The 22887-nt window shown below is 41.6% G+C and overlaps 1 protein-coding gene across 2 annotated transcripts in view; it reads left to right on the top strand.

The window, feature by feature from the left end:
* Window positions 1–22887, top strand: part of LOC140194951 (myosin-IIIa) — a 176153-nt gene that overhangs the window by 138464 nt on the left and 14802 nt on the right. For both annotated transcript variants that reach the window (XM_072252403.1, XM_072252404.1), the window contains exons 22-26: window positions 4041–4132; window positions 6874–7035; window positions 9370–9500; window positions 14344–14525; window positions 15644–15733. In XM_072252403.1, coding sequence (XP_072108504.1) covers window positions 4041–4132; window positions 6874–7035; window positions 9370–9500; window positions 14344–14525; window positions 15644–15733 — 657 coding nt within the window. The remainder of the gene's footprint in view (window positions 1–4040; window positions 4133–6873; window positions 7036–9369; window positions 9501–14343; window positions 14526–15643; window positions 15734–22887) is intronic.

Raw genomic sequence — 22887 nt, forward strand, 5'->3', positions numbered from 1 at the left:
TTTGTCAGATGCTATGTCACCAACTGCAGCATTTCCTGCTCTAAGGATTACAGTGTTCTGCATTCATGGGTTTTGTTTAAAATATTTCAGCCTATCTGCAATGTTTTTATTTACAAATCAGTTCTTGACCCTTGACCTGTCTTTGCCGTCTCCCTGCTGTAAATATCTCCATGCCTGTATTCAGTGATCCATCTGTAACTCTCCATTGACATGATCGCAGCTAAGCTCTGCTGGATAATTTACGCTTCCTCATGCACTTGGTTTCCCAATATTTAAGCATAAGGCTTTCATATGAACATTTAAGTCACTGTTTGGTGTTCTCATTCTTTCTTTGAAATCTCAAATTCAAAGGCATTAATAAAGTATAAAGTTAACTCTGAGGCAAGGAGGATGTGGTAGAAGGGATGGGGTGGACGGTTAGCAGTTGGGCATTGTGAACACACAGGAACTGCAGAATGTGTCTCAATTGTCATCGTAAAGCTTCCCACTCTCAGTGCACCTGCATAAAAGTGTCTTCCTGTCAAGCTGTAAATGTGTAAAATAGTATTCACGTCTGTGCTAGATTGAAAGCAATAAGGACTTGAGATATACCTCAACATGTGATCTCTTTTGTTAGAGATTAAGTCAGATCACCTGTTCAGGATTAAATGGTATATACGGAGTAATTCTATTGCAGTTGATTACCGGGGAGCTGATGAAGTTGGGGACAGGGATATGGTCTGTATTAGAAGCGTAGAAGTCTACAGCTCATTACAGGCCCTTCAGCCCACAATGTTGTGCCGACCATGTAACCTACTCTAGAAACTGCCAAGAATTTCCCGACCGCATAGCCCTTTATTTTCCTAAGCTCCATGTACCTATTGAAGAGTCTCTTAAAAGACCCTATTGTATCCTCCTCTACCACCTTCACTGGCAGTGCATTCCACACACCCACCACTCTCTGTGTGGAAAAACTTGCTTCTGACATCCCCCCTTGTACCTACTTCCAAGCACCCTAAAACTATGCCCCCTCGTGTTAGCCATTTTAGCTCTGGGAAAAGGCCTCTGGCTATCCACATGATCAATGCCTCTCATCATCTTTTATATCTCTATCATGTCACCTCTCATCCTCCCTTGCTCCAAGGAGAAAAGGCCACGTTCACTCAACCTATTCTCATAAGACATGCTCCAATCCAGGCAACATCCTTGTAAATCTCCCCTGCACACTCTCTGTAGTCTTGAGTAACACACTGAAAATGCTGGAGGAACTCAGCAGGTCAGGCAGCAATTAGGGAGAGAAATAAAGTCAACATTTTGGGCTGAGACCCTTCACCAAGACTGGAAAGAAAGAGGGAAGAAGATGGAATAAGAAGGTGAAGGGAAGGGAAAGAGCAACACCTGATATTCTGTCTGGGTAGCCTCCAGTCTGAAGGCATGAACGTCAATTTCTCAAACTTCCAGTAATTTCTCCCCTCTTCTTTTTCTCAGCTTTTCCATTCCCCATTCTGGCTCCCCTCTTACCCCGTTCTCTTCTCCTCACCTGCCTATCATCTCCCTCTAATGCCCCTCCTCCTTCCCTTTCCCTCAAGGTCCACTCTTCTTCCTATCAGATTCCTCCTTCTTCATCCCTTAACCCATCTATCTTCTTCCTCACAGGACTTCACCTATCACCTTCCACCTACTCCTTCTCCTCCCCCCACCTTCTTATTCTGGCTTCTTCCTTTCCAGTCCTGATGGAGGGCCTTGGCCCGAAACGTCGACTCTTTATTCATCTCCATAGAGATGCTGCCTGACCTGCTGAGTTCCTCCTGCAACTTGTGGGTGTTGCCCTGGATTTCCAGCATCAGCAGAATCTCATATGCTTATGGTGTTAATTGAGGGTAGGGTTTGGAACGTAATTGTTTAGGGTGGGTGGTGATTTCTCCTGCACCAATGACTATCATGGAAATTGTGTCCTATAGCCTCTGGTCTTCTTGTCTCCTTTCAGTGCTGTCATCTCAGATTCCAGCGAGATCCAACAGCCTATACTTAAAAAAAAACACTGTTAAAGGTGGGATAAAGTGTCACTAATTATTTAGATAATAAACCTAGCACCAATCTCTTGCCCTGCATCGATTGCATAGACATAGAACAGTACAGCACAGTACAATCCCCTTGACCCACAAAGCTATGCTGAGCTTTTAACCTACACCAAGATCAATCTAACACTACCTCCCACATACCCCGTAATTCTTCTTTCATCTAAAGTTCAAAGTGCATTCATTATCCAAGTATGTATACTATATACAAGTTTGAGATTCATCTCCTTACAGGCAGCCACAAAGCTAAGAAACCAATAGAACCGATTTTTTAAAAAAAGAGAAGACTGTCAAACGCCCATTGTGCAGGAAAAAAACGAATCATGCAAACAATAAAAGTAAACAAATGGCGTTCAGAACTGAAGTTCATGAAAGTGAGACCACAGCCGCCAAGCCCAACATCACTGAAGCCGATCCAGAAGCCCATTAGTTTCAGGCCACAGCCTCAGTTCAGTGCAGGGACAAGTGAACCTCACAGAGAGCAGCAAGCTGAACACTGGCCCATCTCTCGCCTCCAGCCCCAACACCTAGACTTCTTCAATCTGGCCCAGTGTTTAAATCGGCCAAACCTTGGTTGTTCCTCACTCTCGTACCCAGACCCTGCCGCTTCAATACGCTCTTGGACCCGGGACCGAACACCTCGATTTGGCCCAAACCTGACTTTCCCAATTCGGCCTGGTGTTTAAATCGGTCAAATCTCGGCTTATCCTTGCTCTTGGGCCCAGGGTCTGCTGCCTCAACTCTGCCTCTCCTTGGTTCTGCTGCTTCGAATCTCCTACAATCTGCTTATACAGCCAAACAGGAGTTCCTTCTCTGCTTTCTGGCCCACGACCGGCCACCTCGATTCAGCTGTATATACCATGCCACCTTCGAGACTTCAGTTCACATGCAGTTCAAATGCTCGACTCTGATAGGGAAGTTACAAACTATTGATTACAGTGATAATTTTCAAGAAAAAGTTTGATTTAATAAAGTAAAAGTTATTTTTACTGCCAGTAAGTCATTGCTGTGCTTCACCAGTGCCATCTTAAACAGATTTATACTTGACCATAGGTTAAAACAATTTATGGTCAGGTTTGAGGCAGACTGGGTTTCTGTTTCATATATCTGGGTTCTTGATTGCAACTTAAATTAACTCATTCAATTCTGCTGATAGAAATTCTATTCCCTGTTGCTTCTTATTGCAAGATCAAGATTTATTAACATTATTGAAACATGTGGGTGTATGAACCAAGTATCATTCTTGTACGCCAATTTATTCTGGTAATGTCAACAAATTCTGCACTCCATATCTGCCTCAAGATGCTTTTGAACCCAGTTAAGGCTGATTTATACTTGTATGTCAAATGTACGCCGTAGGTACGGCGTAGCCGCATACCCTACACTGTACTCTACGTGAACCCTATGCTGTAGCCTAATGCGCACCTCTCCCAAAATGTAACTACACGTCGCGGCGACACAGACCTCAACAACCATGACTGGTCGGCTTGGTAGCATTACATTTCCTCCTATGCTGCAATAGCTTCCCATTGGGCGACCGAAGGGCAGGGAAGGAACTCTAGCTGCAAAGCTTTCCATAACTCGAATAGTGATTGCCAGTCCCTGAGTGTACTGTGCGAAATAAATGGTTGGAGACAATGAACCAAATCATCAAATGTACCTGCCGACATCTGAAAATACTTGAAATGCATTTCCTCGTCCAAGTCTCTCAGTGGCTGGACAAGCACAGAAAATTCACCCTCCTTCAGTTTCAGTCGTCATTGTTTGAAGTTTGAATTTCTTCGTGTTGAGTTTCAACACGAAGAAACTCAACACAGTGGCATAGAAACCCCACCACCAACTAGTGTCTTGACGGTGAATTGCAGAGCGACGCAGACACACCAGGCTACGGCGTAAGCTAGTACACACAAGTATAAGTCAGCCTTAAGTGTTGTATTACTGATTTCTTCAAGTTTCAGCTGTATCCCCCACCTTCTTGTGCAGAAAATCACGCCTGTTCTTTAAGTACTGGCATCAGGATCAACTCGCAAAGTGCATCGAAAAACTTGAAAAAGCTGCATTGATTATCCAAAAAAGTAAGTGAAGAGCGTTCAATTTTCGTTTAAGTGGGAGAATTTACCGTTGTTGAAGTTTTTAGTAATACTTTAACTTGGTTAAACAAGCTGAATTAATAAATAGCAGCCTAAAATGATGAAAACAGTAGATCTAGTTTAGTTGCCTTGAAGGTAACTTATTTTCACTCTAATACAAACCTCAAATATCTTTCAAACTCTGTTTCATGAATTGTTAAATTTTGCTTTCTCCTACCATTTCTCTGTATAATGGTTGACAAGTAACAGGCAAGTGTTGCATAAGCAACAAGTAATAACCATCCGAAGCAAGCAGAGCCTTACTATTTCCCAAGGTTCAGTGGCATTGTCATCAATAGTCTCCAACAATACTGTTGAACGAAACTAGCTTTACTGATATCAAGGATGCCCGATGACAAGTGGTTCACTCCCCGATACCTCCATGCCTTGTGACCATTGATAAGGGTGAAGTTGGAAGTATGATAGAATACTTACTGTTCAGTCTGAATAGGGGAAGCCCAGGAATGCAACGTCATTCCAGAATAGCAAATCGGCCTTTAACTCTGCCCAGAATCCACCTCCTCCATTACCACAGTACCACAGGTATAGTACCTTATCTGTAGAATGCTTGCATCTATTCAGGAGGATTTCTTTGATGGTACCATATTTATTGCCAGCTAAAAGACCTGTGGTGCTTTGGGGCTAATGCGACCAACAGTCCCATAATGCCTCCTCAAGTTATCGCTCCCTGAACCCCTCCTTAGACCATAAGACATAGGAACAGAATTAGGCCATTCAGCACATCAAGTCTGCTCCACCATTCTATCATGGCTGATTTAATCCTTAACCATACACTAACCTAGCTTGGATGCATGTTGCAAGTAAACTGTTGCTTCGTCAATACAGGTCGACCTTCACTAATCCGGCATGACTGGGACCTGAGGAGTGCCGGATTAGGGAAAATGCCGAATTACAGAAGGATCACATTGAGCAATAGCTAACTGCCTCATCATACCTTTAAATTATCATGTAAATCAGTACAAGTTAGATAATAATGAAACAGAAATATTAAATGAGTAGCAAGTGAAATTTTAATAAAGTAATATACTGTACAGGCACAGATAAAATAAAGGGTACAGGTAAATGTACGGGAATTAACTTATACAGAAAAGTTGAGCACTTCCACTTCTAAAGTGAGGCGTTTACTATACCTTCGGGCAAAGTTACATGTCTGCAAGTGTGGGATTGTCAGGATCATCAACAACTTTTGCCAGTGACCGGTAACTTGCATCTGTGGGTTCCTGCAGCATTAGAGCAGCCTAGCAAAGTCACACGATCTCTCGATGCCTCATACCCTGTTGGCAATTCTGCATCTGCTGCTGTTAGTGTTCTTCCTGGTGTTCATCTCCAATACAGAACAGTCTCATCAGCATTGTACACCTGCTCGGGGCTTAATTTTTCATCAGAGACTAACTTGGCGAACTCGTCCACAAACTCTGCTGCTGCTTCCTTGTCTGCTGAATGTTTTTCACCACACACTGCACAAAACTGTAAGCCATGACACTGCTTGAACCGATGAAGCCAGCCTTCACTATAGTCACACTCATAACCTAGTCCTAGTTCTTCATGAAACACTTTTGCTTGTTCCTTCACCATATCTACAGACAGTTCAACACCTTCACTTACACGAAGATTAAACCACGTTATCAGCACTTTATCTAGTTCCGAACTTCTTCCGTCTTTCATTGTTTTTCTTACGCACATCTGTTTCTTTGAGGCACTATCAGCAAAACAAATGTAGCAGTTTGTCTTTCTGTTTCTTTATATCGTACACTGTGGAAGAGCCAATGTTGTAACACTCGCAGAAGCTTTTCACCAATCACCACCGTCCAGTTTTTCAAGCATTCAACCTTATCTTTAATGGATAATGTGCGGTGTTTTTGCTTCACAGCACGAGGTGCATTTCCTTTACCTACTGGGGCCATAACTAGGGCTAAAAGAGAGCCAATGATATTAATAAATGCAGGAAAACAAGCAGGAATCGCCTGTCTGCGCTTACAAGAGAGCGCCAACACGTGAGCAGATCTAGCACAACCAAAACAATGCGCAGCAGATTGGTACGGTGGCCCGGGAAATTTGAAATTACAGTTGCGTGGAAAATTTGAAATCAGTGCTGGATTATCGAAGGAACCGGATTACAGGTAGTCAGATTAGTGAAGGTTGACCTGTAGCCTGACATTCATATCAATAGGCTTAGATGGAGGTCCATTACCTCAATGTACAGCAAGTCAGTAGCAGCTAACATTTTCTTGAGAAAATATACTAGCTGTCTTATCTGCTGTTTTCATCAAGATTTTAATGTTTTTCATACATTTTTGACTTCATACATTTATTAGACAATGCTGCCACAAAGCCTCGCTGGATGCTGTGACTGGTGATTCTAATTCTTTGATTAAATGATTTACTTAAAGATAAATGAGAAGTAGCAAACAAGCTCCCTGAAAATTTTCATTACCATGTTCAAAGCTACTGATAAAGAGCAGAAGGCCTTTGACTCTTCTCCAAAATATAAGATGGATGGAAGGTTTAAGTAGAGCCTAAATAAGTAAGCATAATTGTGCTGATCATACTCTCATTTATAATAGATTTATCTTTTATGTTTAGTTTTTCTTTTAAGTTAATAATATCATTGATTGCGGAACTGTGAAATTGATTTGGCCCAATTTATTTTGCTAATTATTCTTCAGGCTATAAAAGATACCACTGTCAAAGCAAATATAAGGCTTTGTTGCTCGAACTACAACACCAGCGTCGTCTGGAACTGGAAAGGCAAATGGAAGAAAGACGCCAGATTGAATTGGAGCAGGAAATGGAAAGAAAAAGGCAGGAAATGGAGTGGAAAAATGAAGGTAGATTTTGTGAGAGCTACAGAGATATTTAATATTAATACAACACTATCAATGAAGTTTAAGTACTTAGAATGGAGAACATTATGAATAGTGCGTTGAGGCTGATAGGTGGCATAAAAGTTAGTCTAATGCTATTACAGCGCCAGATCGTGATTCAGTTCCCACAGCTGTGTCCCCGTGACTGCGTTGGTTTCCTCTGGGTGCTTTGCTTTCCTCCCACATTCCAAAGATGTACTGAAGTGTGCAAAAGTCTTAGGCACATATACATAGCTAGGTGCCTAAGACTTTTACACAAGCTGTTTCTATATCATTTCCTGTGTGGGTTAATTTTGATTTGACTTGAAGCACATGGTGGAAAGACATCCATCCTCATCTGCTCTTTATTTGCCTTGAAACGGCAATATCTGTGAGTCATAAGTTTTTGTTAATATTGGTAAATATTTAGTAGACACAGTACTATGCAAAATTCTGAGGCACCCTAGAGATATATATGTAGCTAAGACTTTTGCGCAGTACTGCATGGTGAGTTCCGGGCATGCTTTGTTGGCGTCGGCAGCATGAAAATGCTTGCAAGCTGCCCAGCACAATCTTCGCTGATATGATTTGATGCAAAACTGCGCATTTCCCTGTATGTTCCAATGTACATGTGACAAATAAAGCTAATTTTTAATCGAGTGTTCAGACAAAGGGAATAAGTAATTGCCAAATAGTCCGTGAGGAGCAGGGAGTTATTGCTGACTTACAGGTTACTCCCATTGTTGTTGATGCCATTAGTGGCAATGGCTCCTTGGGGATGCGCAGTCAGAGCCAGAAGTGTGGCAGCACAACCGCTCAGTTGTGTTGGAGGGGAAGAAGAAGAGCGAGCGGGTAATGGAGAAAAGGGACCGGTAGTTGGGGAAGCAGTCGAGTGTGCCTGTGGCTGAAAGTATGACTCCACAATGGTATGTTGCCATTGTCAATGCTGTCAATGAATGGCTGCAGGTTAAACTGAGGGGGGAGGAACAAAAACCAGAGGTCGTGGTCCATATCTGTACTAATGACTTAGGTTGCAAAAAGCCATATTTAAGATTCAAGATTCAAAAAAGTTTATTGTCATTCTAACCATACATCAACTCTACAGGGCAGAATGAGACAGTGTTTCTCAGGAGCAGTGCAATCATAACATAACAAACGCAACACTAAATAATAAATATAACAATAAATAGTAAAACACAACAGCCACATGTCAGATAAAATCAGTTATAAGTGTCCAGTGCAAGTTAAAAGTGTCCAAAGCAGAGTCGGGTGGAGCAGCTATTTAGCAGTCTGACTGCCTGTGGGAGGAAGCTGTTTAGTAGCCTTGTGGTTTTAGTTACGATGCTCCTGTAACGTTTGCCTGACGGCAGAAGAACAAACAGTTCATGGAGAGGGTGTGAGGGGTCTTTAGTGATGTACCGTGTCTTCTGGAGGCATCGACTCTGAAAGAGGTCTTGGACAGAAGGTAGGGAGACCCCAATAACCTTCTCTGCTCCCCTAACCACCCTCTGCAAGGCTTTTTTGTCCATAGCACTGCAGCTGGAGTACCAGGTTGTGATGCAAAAGGTCAGCACACTCTCAACTACGCCTCTGTAGAACGTAGTTAAGATGTTAGTGGGGAGTGATGCTTGTTTAAGCTTCCTCAGAAAGTGCAGTCTCTGCTGGGCCCGTTTCACAATCCCAGTGGTGTTCCTGGACCAGGTGAGATTGTCCGAGATCTGCACCCCAAGGAACTTGATGCTTTCCACTCTCTCCACTGTGGAGCTGCTGATGCTGAGGGGGTGTGCTCAGGCTGAGACTGTATAGTGCTGTAGGCAAAGTTTAGGGAGTAAGGAAAAGAGTTCTAAAGCAGAACTTTAAGGATAACATCCTCTGTTTTACTCCCAGTCCCACCTCGTAGCAAACAGAATAAGGAAAATAGAGCAAATTAGTACTTGGCTGGAGAGATGTGTTACATTACTGAGCCGCTGGACCACTTATTTGGTAGATGGACTTGTGCAGGACCAGGAACAACATCCTTGTAATAGGGCTTGCTAGTGCCACTCTGGAGAGTTTAAACCTTTTGGAAATTCAGAAAAATTAACAGGAGGTGAAAAGTAGTGAGCGAAATTGTGCTGCCGGCTTCACTGAGACAGCAGAAACCAATTAGATTAACATCAGTAGCCTGGGAAGTGCTGGTAATCGGCCAATATATTAGCAGCATACACATGTGAATCAGTTGAAATTTGATCTCTGCAGCAGAATATATAAGCATTAAAAAATCATCAGTTGCATGTAAAAAATAAAATTAATATGTTAATCAAAATCCCTACTGTGCAGGACCAGTTACACCACCTGTTCCACTTCCGAGAAAAAAGAAGCCACTCCCTCGACCTCGCTTTGCGGCTGTAGATAAATTTCACAAAGACGTCCAGCCTCCTGTTCCCAGGCCGCGGAGTAAATTAGTGGAGGTATGTTTTTCAGGAAGATGCACCCTCAATAGTTTCAGAGGAAATAGTTTCTCTATGTATTTTTGTTTGTTGCCATTACCATGAAATATTTAACTAGATTGTTCCTTGCTCTTCTGAATTCCAGAGAATACATCTCTATGCAAACGTTCCTTTATACATTAGCCAATTTAACTCTTGTAGTGCATGTGCCTTGTTGCTAAGTTTTACATCCATATCCTTCAGGCTCATAACTCTATACCTGTGGTGTATTGCCCAGAGCTGCTGTTGCTACTTCAGATTTAATCTAAACAAGATCTTTACAATAGCATTAACAACTGAAAAGTAAGTTCTAGCCTGATTAAGGGTCATATTCAGTTATGATTTTGATTTCTTTATCTGCCAATGAATTAGATAATTTATGTATGTGAACTTTATAAAGGATCTCTTGCGTCTCATCGTTTAGAAGTACTTTGTTCTTGCTCATAAGCCTTAATGTAATCCATGTAAAGTCAATATTATCCAAAGATATGCTGGCCATTTTTTTGAGCTAGAGGGATTTCTCCACGGTTGATACTGAGACATTGATTCAGTAGTACTTCCTGATTAATGTTGTGCAATTTTCAAATTTTCTGATGACAAAAAAATACCTAGAGGCGTAGTGAACTGTTAAGGGAATGATAATAATAGGCTAAGGAGTCTTAGATATGTGTGGTATGGCTGATTGTTCAGATGAAGTCTAATCCTTAAGAAGGTGAAATGTTATGTTTTGATAGCAAAAATGAGAAGACATGATAAAATCAGAATGAGGTTTAATATCACTGATATACAGTGCCCATATATTCACCCCCACCCCAGAAGTTTTCATGTTTTGTTGTTTTACAACATTGAATCACAGTGGATTTAATTTGGCTTTTTTGACACTGATCAACAGAAAAAGACTCTTTCATGTCGAAGTGAAAACAGAACTCTACAAAGTGATCTAAATTACTTACAAATATAAAATGCAAAATAATTGATTGCATAAGTATTCACCCCCCTCAAATCAGTGTTTAGTAGATCAATTCAAGTCAAGTCACTTTTTATTGTCATGTCAACCATAACTGCTGGCACAGTACACAGTAAAAACAAGATGTTTTTCAGGACCATGGTGCTACATGAAACAATACAAAAACTACCCTGAACTACATAAAACAACACAAAAACTACACTAGACTACAGACCTACCCAGGACTGCATAAAGTGCACAAAACAGTGCAGGCATTACAATAAATAATAAACAAGTCAATATGCACAGTCGAGGGCAGTAGGTTGGTGTCAGTCCAGGCTCTGGGTATTGAAGAGTCTGATGGCTTGGGAGAAGAAACTCTTACGTAGTCTGGTCTTGAGAGCCCAAATGCTTCGGTGCCTTTTGCTACATAGCAGGAGGGAGAACAGTTTGTATGAGGGGTGTGTAGGGTCCTTCATAATGCTGTTTGCTTTGTGGATGCAGCGTGTGGTGTAAATGTCTGTAATGGCGGGAAGAGAGACCCCGATGATCTTCTCAGCTGACCTCACTATTCGCTGCAGGGTCTTGCAATCCAAGATGGTGCAATTTCCGAACTAGGCAGTGATACAGCTGCTCAGGATGCTCTCAATACAACCTCTGTAGAATGTGGGGAGGATGGGGGGTGGGAGATGGACTTTTCTCAGCCTTCACAGAAAGTAGAGACGCTGCTGGGCTTTCTTTGCTATGGAGCTGGTGTTGAGGGACCAGGTGAGATTCTCCGCCAGGTGAAAACCAAGAAATTTGGTGCTCTTAACGACCTCTATGGAGGAGTCATCGATTTCAGCAGAGAGTGGTCGCTCCGTGTCCTCCTGAAGTCAACAACCATCCCTTTTGTTTTGTGCAAATTCAGAGACAGGTTGTTGGCTCTGCACCAGTCTGTTAGCCTCTGCACCTCCTCTCTGTATGCTGACTCATCGTTCTTGCTGATGAGACCCACCACGGTCGTGTCATCGGCGAACTTGATGATGTGGTTCAAGCTGTGCGTTGCGGCACAGTCGTGGGTCAGCAGAGTGAACAGCAGTGGACTGAGCACACAGCCCTGGAGGGGGGGCAGGGGGGGGCCTGTGCTCAGATGTACCTTTGGCAGCGATTACAGCCTTGAGTCTGTGTGGATAGGTCTTGTTGCGAAAAAAAAATACTACTTCTACTTATAAAGATGCTTAGTGAGGCACAGTGAGATCTGTATTTACCAACAAGTACCTTTATTGTTCAAACTAACAAGTATGTGAATTCAAACACTAAGTACCCTGTGTGCACACCCAGTAAGTATCCTTGACTCTCCTGAAAGGTCAAAGAATAGCAAAGGTATTACTCGGGGAAAGGAGTTTACACTGGCCAGGCGTTCCTCGTAGTCACGATTCACTCGCTACTTGTTTCACACAGGGTTGCTTACGCTTGTATCTGTGATGGTTATTCTTCGAAGTTACCACTACCAGCACACACAAAGCATCCACTTTTATATCCATTCCTTATCAATTCAAATATCGCATTCCAGTGTCATTGGCCACAGGCCATGTGCCTGTCCTTTAACACCTTGTTATTGGCTCTGCTCCAAGCCAGCATCCATTTATTGCCCTCTTCCCATCAAGTGACAGTTGTTAATTTATGGCTGTTTGTTCTCAATCAGCAATGAGCTCGAATCACTTCAAGCAGGCATCAGCCCCAACATTCACAAACCTGCATGTTATAGCCAACCAAAGAATATCTCACAAATAACTTCTTATTTGGAGATGATCTCCAGTCCAGTAGATTACCTGAAGAATCATTGTGTCTTCTTTAAAACATTGATCAAGCCCAGCATGTCAAGCTCACAAAATGGAGAATAGCATGTCTTCACAAAATGGCAACCTCCATCCCCAAGCATGTGGCAAGAACAAAGACTGCTTCCATTGTCCTTGATTCATTTGAATTCACTGATTTGTAGATTGTCATTCTTTCTGGCCAACAGTCTCTATCAACTTTGCACATCTGGACACTGCAATTTTTCGCCATTCTTCTTTACAAAACTGCTCAAGCTCTCTTAGATTGCATGGGAATCGTGAGTGAACAGCCTTTTTTAAGCCCAGCCACAAATTTTCAATTGGATTAAGGTCTGGACTCTGACTTGACCACTCAAGGACATTAACTTTGTTGTTTTTAAGCCATTCCTATGTAGCTTTGGCTTTATGCTTGGGGTCATTGTCTTGCTGGAAAATAAATCTTCTCCCAAGTCATAGTTCTCTTGCAGACTGCGTCAGGATTTCCCTGTATTTTACTGCATTCATTTTACCCTCTACCTTTACAAGCCTTCCTGGGCCTGCTGCAGTGAAGCATCCCCACAGCATGATGCAGCCACCACCATGCTTCATGGTAGGGATGGTGTGTTTTTGATAATGTGCGGTATTTGCTTTACACCAAGCATAGCATTTAGTCTGATGGCCAAAAAGCTCAATTTTGGTTTCATCAGACCATAGAAGCTACTTCCAGCTGACTTCAGAGTCTCCCACATGCCTTCAGGCAAACTTCAGCCAAGATTTCATGTGAATTTTTTTCAATAGTGTCTTTCTCTTTGCCACTCATCTATAAAGCTGTGACTGGTGAAACACCTGAGCAACAGTTGTTGTATGTGCAGTCTTACCTATCTCAGCCACTGAAGCTTGTAACTCCTCCAGAGTTGTCAAAGGTCTCTTGGTGTCCTCCCTCACTTGTCCCCTTATTGCACGATCATCAGTTTTGAAGGACGACATGCTCTAGGTAGATTTACAGCTGTGCCATTTTCTTTCCATTTCTTGATGATTGAATTAACTGTACTCCAAGGGATATTCAGTGACTTGGAAATGTTCTTGTATCCATCTCCTAACTTGTGCTTTTCAATAACCTTTTCACGGAGTTGCTTGGAGTGTTCTTTTGTCTTCATGGTGTAGTTTCTGCCAGAATACTGACTCACCAGCAGTTGAACCTACCAGATACAGGTGTATTTTTACTACAATCAACTGAAACACCTTATTTGCACACAGGTCTCCAAAAACTGATCTCCATTTAACTGATTATGTGACTTCTGAAACCAATTGGCTACACCAGTGACGATGTGGTCTGTCATATTAAAGGGGGGAGGGTGAATACTTATGCCATCAATTATTTTGTTTTACATTTGTAATTAATTTAGTCACTTTGTAGAGATCTGTTTTCACTTTGACACAAGAGTCTTTTTCTGTTGACCAGTGTCAAAAAAGCCAAATTAAATCCACTGTGATTCAATGTAGTAGAACATGAAAACTACCAGGTGGGCTGAATACTTTTTATAGGCACCGTATGTCATTGCATTTGTTATTTTGCGTCATCAGTTCCATGCAAGACATTAAAATTGCAAAAAGTAAAAAAAATAAATAAGTAGCACGAAAGAGGAACAATGAGGTAGTTTTCATAGTTTCATGGGCCACTTAGAAATCTGTTGGCGAAGGAATGTCACCAACAGTGACCTCAGCAGTCGGGAGGATGGTGCCTGTAATGGAACTGTAGGGGAGGATGAAAATGGCTGGTAGACCTCTCAAATTTATTTTCTAAGTTTCTCCATTTTCCCAATTTGAGCATTTAGCTAGCAAGCCTAAGCTAAGGATATTGGCTGATCTCCAACATTTGGAAATCAGGGACTAATACAGAGGTTTGTGTATTCTGCTGCATGTGCTTAGAGCACTGGTGTAAGTAACACCTTTGATTTCAACTACGTTTCAGTGGGCACCCCTATACATCCAAGTGCTGGTATCTTCCACAGTTCACTTTAATGATTCACTAGCAGATTATCTGATTTAAAATGTATTATAAACAAAGCCTTTGTTTCAGGCAACTCCCTTTGATAATTCTCGTGAGCATGTGAACAACTTGTGGATTCAGGAGCAGGCAGAGAAGGAGCAGCAAATTATCAAGAAAAGGGCTACAATTCGGTGGTTCAAAGAAACTCAGGCTGGAAAAGTAGCTCAGAATGGCACGTTTCCTTGCTGGTTTCATGGGATGATCACAAGGCGGTGAGTGTAATTTAAATTTATTGGGTGGGATTTATCATTGATATTGATCATCTTAATACCATGGTCAATGGCATTGATTGCAAATGTGGTATTCAGTGATTTTAATTATTTAGCAAAACTTCAGATTCCCGATTCTGCTTGAAAATACTTATAACAGTGCATTGTCAGTAGCTACAGACAGATTACGTACCTTATGTTTGATGTCCACTGCCGGGACTTTTATCATTACCAGAGAGTGAGAATTGGTGTGGGTCATGGGAGGGGCAGGAAAGTAAATAATTCAAATTGGACTGACTTGAGTCCGGTTTCTTGTGACAACTGTGCTGAAACAGCACTCAACTGCTACAGAAAAAGCTTGCTTCTATGAGACCAGTATGTGGAAACTGCGGGCCATCCATGTTCTGCTGAAATCTGTGGAAGGGCCTCAATGTGTGATATATGTCATTGGATGCTACGGTGTATATATATATATATATATATATATATCTTGCTTAAAGACTAAAAGATTAGCTTTATCTGTCACATGTGCATCAAAGCTTACAGTGAAATATGTCATTCGTGTCAACAACTAACACAATCTTGGAAAGTGTTGGGCTCAGTCCACAAATGTTGCCATCCTCCCAGTGCCAAAATAGCATGCCCACAAATTACCTTTTTCTTGGGGAATGTGGGAGGAAACTGGAGCACCTGGAAGAAACCCACACAGTCATGGGGAGAAGGTACAAACTCCTTATAGACAGAGGTGGGAATTGAATCTCAATCACTGATTACTCAAATTTCAAAGTAAATTTATTATCAAAGTACATCAATGTCACCATATACAACCCTGAGGTTCATTTTCTTGCGGGCATACTCAATAAATCCAATAACCATAACAGAATCAATGAAAGACCGCACCAATTGGGCGGACAGCCAGTGTACGGAAGAAGACAAACTTTGCAAGTACAGAAAGAAAGGTAGATAGAGCCAGAACAGAACCTGGGTACGCAGTCATGCGTGTACAAGGAGTACCGTAGGGGGCTGAGGAAGTACTGTCTGGGGCACCAGTGTTTTCGGATATTTCTTCTTTATTTATGAAAGTGTACTACAAAAATTAATTTTTATACTTTGCATTGCAGTGAAAGTGAAAACCTGTTGGCAAACCAACCCTTAGGTTGCTTCTTGATACGTGTCAGTGGAAGCAGGGAGGGGTACACATTAACTTACAGGTAACTATTTTTGTCGTTTAAAATCATTAGCCTTGCCTGAAATTGCTTAGTTATCAGTGTAAATTCTCCCTCCCTTGTACTTCTCTCTTTCCCTCTTTCCCTTGCATTTTTTTTCAGACCCTCACGTTATGCACTCTTTCCCACCTTCCCTCTGCCCCCACAAACCCCTTGACCGCTCGGGTCAAATTCCATTTAAATCTTGATAATTTAATTGTTTTTGAAAACTCTTTAAGGTGATGTTTCTTCCAATATGCACTGATCTCTAACTTCTATTTGATCAGATGGATTATAATCACTGAAGTTTGTTTAGTATCCCCTTCATATTTAGTTTCCTTTATTCACCAGGCAACACCCACACCATTCTGGCGTGCATTACCAGTATCGTCTGTTGTGATTGGTTTCAGAAATAATTAACCTTCCTTATCCTCTTCATAGTATTTAACACAACAGATGACATCTTTCCGTAAACAAGCACTCTACTGTGCAAAAGTCTTAGGCAGGTATGGTGCCGAGAACTTTTGTACACTCTAATGATTTTATGTATTGCACTGTATTGCTGCAAAAAAAAACATACGACATATGTAAGTGATGATAAACCACATTCTGATGTGAGTCTCTATTGTGGACTGAAAGGGGGAAGAGGGCAAGGAGAGGGGAATCATGGTTGTAAGAAGGGGAAGGGAGAGAGAAGGGAGCAGGAAGCACCATGGAGATATTCTGTTAATGATCAGTAAACCAATTGTTTGGAATCAAATGACCTTGCCTGGTGTCTCAGAGCTGAGTGTGTCTGCACCCATGCCATCCCCCACCCCTGGCACTCCTTTTCGGTCACCTATCCCACTCCACTCCCACGGCCCTCACCATTCCCAACATCCTTTGCTCCCAACAGATCTACAAAGTCCTTCTCGCTCTGAGTTGACAAATATAAACTACTGTGCAGAAGTCTTGGGCACCCTAGCTCTCTAACGATATGACCTGTGTGTGTGAGTGTGTGTATATCTCCCCCTCCCCTCCCCCCCCCCCCCCCCCCCCCTGTTAAGCAGTATAGTTGTAAGGAAAATGGTGAGACTGGTGGAAATTAATGGCTGCATTTTTTTGTTCTGGTTTTCACACTGTGTAGTAAAGAAGTGGGAGGAGACACGTGGTCTGTCTTGGTGCAATAAGTGAATCTAGGAAGTGGTTGTGATTAGGAAGTTTCTTTATAAGTTGTTATTCTTTCATTCAGTTGGGACTTTGACATAAAAATGGGCAATAATGGATTTTGTTCTCTTTTTTTAATTCACTGAATTTTGGGAAAGTTTTCCAACATTTGGTGGGTGACTATTGAATCTGTTACTTAAATTAAATACCCATAAATTACACGGAATGAAGACCGATTTACTGTTTTATTTGTTTTGCCTGCGTTATGGTCACAAAACATAAATTTCACAACGTGTGACAGTAAACCTGATTCTGATTCTGAACTTGTATCTGTTGTAGTCATCACATTAGCAGCTTTGCAAGAGTCAAAGAAACACAACTAATTTTACCATTTAAATAAGAGAGATCAATTAAAAGATATGTTGTCTGATTCTCCAAATTGGAGATCACTGAAACATTAAGTACCTATGAATAAGCAATTCATATGTATACATAATTCTATTGATACATAGTCATTAACAAATTGTTACTAAATTGTTTTCCCTCATGCTTTCCACATGGAAATATTTTAATGAGTGAGAAACATTTATTTATTTAGAGATGAAACGGGGAATAAACCCTTCCAGCCATTTGAGCTGTGCTGCCCCTGACAATCCAAATTTAATCCCAGCCTAATCACAGGAGAATTTGCAATGACCAATTAACCTATCTGGTACGTCTTTGGACTGGGGGAGAACAAGAGGACTCGGAGAAAACCCATGCATTGCACAGGTTTGGATGGACAAAGGCTCTGTGCAGAGGAGGCCGGAATTGAATCCCAAACTCCAACACCCCCAGCTGTAATAGTGTCACACCAGCCACTGCGCTGCAGTGGACGTACAAATGGCTGGACATTTACAGAATAATACATTTCAGGAAGCTGCTCAGCCCACACTAAAATGGGACACCACTTTGAAAGAGCTATACAATGAATTCCATTCCCTTTCCTTCACCTTGTGGCCCAGTAAGTCTTTCCTTTCAGGTTATTCGGATTTGTCTTTAATCCAGCCAGTTTTCTTTTTATTAACTCGCAGCCTTAAGTACTATTTTCTAAGTCCCATTTCTTTTTCTCTCCAGTTGTCTCACAGAGTTTACCCTCCATTGTCAGCCAGAAGTTGTTGGATTTGTCCTTTGCCCCTTACTAAAGAAGCAGGGTTGCAATATAAGGAATTGTCTGGCATCAGTCCCTTTGTATCGGAATTAAAAACTTGTGGTTAGATTAGTCATTGTTTCTATACCTTCCCACAGCAAGGACTAGATGATTTTTTAAGTTCCACCCACCTTTTCTTCAACTAACTCTCTCCTACTAACAGAAGCTTCTTTAGCAAAAATGGATCCAGACTATCCATTCACGTTCTCAGCTCTCCTCCTGCTGCCGCTAAACAGACATTTTGCTCGATAATCAATTGTCTTCCCTTCCCTTTCACTGGATTGTCTTTTTACTCTGTATAATGGTATAGGAACTTTGGCTTCACTTTTCCGCTCATTAATACATCATCTTGCTCCTAAATTCTCGGGTTCTTTTCCAAAAATTAACGAATTCTGGGGATATTAGAAATGTCCAGCTGTATAAAGATAAAAGGGTCTTTTAAGTCAATGGTTTCAAACTTGAAACAGAGTGGCAGGTGCTGAAACGCACTGCCAGGGGTGGTGACAGGCTCATGCAGTGGAGAGATTCATAGATGGACACATGGGCTATGGGCTGTGTAGGAGCGAAAGTTTAGATTGATTGTGGAATAGCACAACATCGTGGGCCAAATGACCCATACTGTGCTGAACTGTTCTATGTTCTATGATCATTTAGTCACTTCCTGTTCTTTTTAATTAACCTAGCAGATAAGTGCTGGTCCAAGTGCGAAAATTAAGCATTTAGCACGGAAGTCAAGCATTCATTGTGGTGAGGTTAAGAGAATATTTTCTAGCCTACAGCTTATGTTGGTAAAGCTGGACATATCGGAACACAGCACAGATAAAACTCTGAAAGGCTTTGTCCCATTTGCTTTCTAAAGAAAAAAGTTGACATGTTTGTTTTAATTGTTCTTGGGGCTTCGCCAAGAGTCACTGCAGCTAAGAACTACACCCAACGTAGTCACAGGCCACAACAGTAGACAGCAAGGGATGAGGTGAATAAGTATTTTTAAATTGTAGTGCTAATTAAGAAGTTAGTATTAAGGTCCTTATGGTCTCTTAAAACATTTAGTATTCATCTGTATTAGTGGGGAAGAAACTGGAGGAAATTCTAAGGGACAGGGTCCACCAACACTGGAATAATCAGAGTTTGATTATGAGGAGTGAGCATGGAAAGTTGTGCTTGACAAGCCTATTATAGTTTTGTTTTGTAGAGATAATGAAACAGCTAGATGATGGTAGGGCAGTGTATGTTGTCTATTTGGACTTTAGAAAAGCCTTTGACAGGATTCTTCATGGTAGGCTGGTCTGGGTGGTTAGGTCACATGGAATGCAGGGACAGCTAGATAGATGGATTCAAACTGGCTTTGAGGTCGAAAGCAGAGGGCGTGGCTTGGAGATAGTGAAGGCCGTTTCTTGAACTGGAGGCTGGTGACAGTGGCGTGCCACAGGGGTCAATGCTGGACCCTTATTGTTTGTTACTTATAGAAATTATTTTGACTTGAAAGCACAAGGATTGATCAAGAAGTTTGCAGATTACATGAACTTCGGAACTGTTGTTAATAGGAAGATCATTATTAAAGATTACAGGGAAATATTTATTAGTTAGGGATCTGGGCTAAGGAGTGGCAAATGGATTTCAATACAGCTATGAGTGGGGAGATGCATGTTGGAGAGTCAAACCAACATAGGACTTACAGTTACTAAGAATGGTAGGGCACTAGGGAGTGCAATGGAATTGAAGGGTCTGGGGATACAAGTGCATAGTTCATTGTAAGTGTCACAGGTAGACAGAGTTCTGAAAAAGGCATTTAGCATTCTGGCCTTCGTCAGTTAGAGCACTGAGTATAGGAGTTGGAACATTATTTTGCATTTGTTTAAGTCACTGGTGAGGCTGCACTTGTAGTACTGTGTACAGTTTTAGCCACCCTTTTATAGACAAGATGTGGTTAAACTTGATGCAGTACAGAAAAGATTTAGGTAATAGATAATAGGAGCAGAATTAGGCTATTTAGTCCATCGAGTCTGATCTACCATTCCATCATAGCTGACTTATTAGCCCTCAATTCCATTCTCCTGATTTCTCCCCATAATTTATGATACCCTTATTAATTAAGAGTTGATCAGCTTCCGCTTTATTGGCCTCCACAGCCATCTGTAGCAATGAATTCCACAGATTCACCACTCTGGCTAAAGAAATTCCTTTTCATATCTGTTCTGAAGGGGCATCCTTGTATTCTGAGACTGTGCCCTCTAGTCCTAGACACTCCAACTAAAGAAAACATCCTCTGATTTAAACATCAGTTGTAAGGATTTAAACACCATTTATAAAGATGTTGCCAGGATTAGAGGTCCTTTGTTGGCCAGGCTAGGTCCTTATTCTATAGAGCATAGGAGACTGAGGGGTGACCTCAGTGTTTAAAATTGTAAGAGGTATAGATAAGGAGGATGGTAACAGTCTCTTCCTCATGGTAGAGAAGTCCAACACTAGGAGCGCATGAGAATTTGCTGCAAGGAGCAGGGCTTAGAGGATATGGCTGAATGCAGGAAATTGGGACCAGCTGGATGGGCAATGGGGTCAGTATAGACTTGTTGGACTTAAGGGCCTGTATGCTTGCTGCATTGTTCTGTGACTCATGCCACTTGTTGCCTGGTCTGAAAGATTGAAACTCTGTAAATAAAGAACTACATTGAAATGTCAGCCTAGAGAGAAAAATAAAGAGAAATTCCATATTCTGGACCATAAGACATTGGAGCAGAATTAGGTCACTAGGCTGATCGAGTCTGCTTTGCCATTCAATCATGGCTTTCTCCCCTCCACAACCCTATTTCCCAGCCTCCTCCCTGTAACTTTCAAGAACCTATCAATCTCGCCCTTAAATACGCCCAACAACCTGGCCTCCACAACTGCCTGTGGTAATGAATTCTGCAAATTCACTACCCTTTGGCTAAAGAAATTTCTCCATATCTCTGTTTTAAATGGATGGCCTTCTATCCTGAGGCTGTACCCTGCTGTCCTAGACTCCCTCACCATGGGAAACATCCTTTCCACATATACTCTGCCTATGCCTTTCAATATTCGAAAGGTTTCAATGAGATACCCCCTCATCCTTCTAAATTCCAGCGAGTACAGACCCAGAGCCATCAAACGTTCCTTGTCTGATTACACTTTCATTCCTGGAATCATCCCTGCGAACCGCCTCTGGACCCTCTCCAATGCCAACATATCTTTTCTTAGATGAGGAGTCCAAAACTGTACACAATACCCAATGAGAGGCCTCACCAGTGCCTTATGAAGCCTCACCAGTGCCTTATGAAGCCTCCGCATCACATCCCTGCTGTTGTATTTAAGACCGCTTGAAATGAATGCTAACATTGCATTTGCATTCCTCACCACCAACTCTACCCACACGTTGAGCTTTAGGGTGTTCTGCACAAGGGCTCCCAAGTCCTTTTGCATCTTAAATTTTTGGATTTTCTCCCTGTTTAGAAAATGGTCTGCACATTTATTTCTACTACCAAGGAGCATGACCATTCATTTTCCAACATCGTATTTCATTTGCCACTTTCTTGCCTGTTCTCCTAATCTGTTTAAGTCCTTCTGTAGTCTACCTATTTCCTCAACACTGCCTGTCCCTCCAACAATCTTCATATCATTTGCAAACTTGGCAACAAAGCTATCTATTCCATCATCTAAGTCATTTATATACAGCATAAAAAGAAGCTGTCCCAACACCGACCCCTGCGGAACACCACTAGTCACTGGCCACCAACTCACTGCCTCCTACCAATTAGCCAATGCTCTAGCCATGTAACTTTCCTGCAAATACTATGGGCTCTTAATTTGGTAAGCAGCCTCATGTGTGGCACCTTGTCAAAGGCTGTCTGAAAGTCCAAATATACACATCCACTGCATCCCCTTTATCTATTCTACTTGTAATCTCCTCAAAAATTCCAACAGGCAAGGTTTTCCCTTAAGGAAACCATGCTGACTTTGTTTTATCTTGCCCTGTGTCTCCAAGTACTGCATAACCTCATCCTTAACAATCGACTCCAACATCTTCCCAACTACTGAGGTCAGGCTACACTGGTCTATAATTTCCTTTCTGTTGCCTTCTTCCTTTCTCAAAGCGTGGAATGACATTTGCAAATATTCTATTTAGTTAGCAATTCAAGATCCCTGGCAGAATTTGACATAGCAATTGTTCCCTCCCTGGTCCTGAACAATTTCCTTCCTCAAACATATAGTCAATTAATCAGATATGCATTTTGTTACAACTTCCACTTTTCAAAGGAAGTGTTTGAACCTTGTGTCTTGAGATTTTACACAAACACGTCAATTTTCTCTGGTCTATCATTCATCTAGAGAATCATAAAGATTCCTTTAACCGAGAGGAGGTCATAGTCTAGATAAACGCAGCGATCCAACAAAGATGCTGGCAGTTAAAGCAATTTAATCAAAGTTCAAGTTCAAAGTTATTGTCATGCAATCACATACATGTACACCGCCAAATGAAACAATATTCCTCCAGACCAAAGTGCATAACACAGTACATATAACTCACACACAATACTTAAATATTATTACCACAAATAAATTAACAAAAAAAACAGTAAAGAAGATTGACATTTGCAATAAGGAGAATTTACGACACAAGTTTAAAAAGTAAACAGTGATGCTTGGTGGTAGAGAGTTCAGTAGTTTGACAGGCTGTGGAAGAAGCAGTTTCCCACCCTAACAGTCCTTGTCCTAATGCTATGGTACCAGCAGCCTGATGGTAGGGGATCAAAGATTGTGGGATGGATCAAAACTAATCCCTTCTGTGATTATATCTGTGGTCAGTCTG

This window comes from Mobula birostris, chromosome 3, assembly GCF_030028105.1.
Source record: "Mobula birostris isolate sMobBir1 chromosome 3, sMobBir1.hap1, whole genome shotgun sequence".
Lineage (NCBI taxonomy): Eukaryota > Metazoa > Chordata > Chondrichthyes > Myliobatiformes > Myliobatidae > Mobula > Mobula birostris.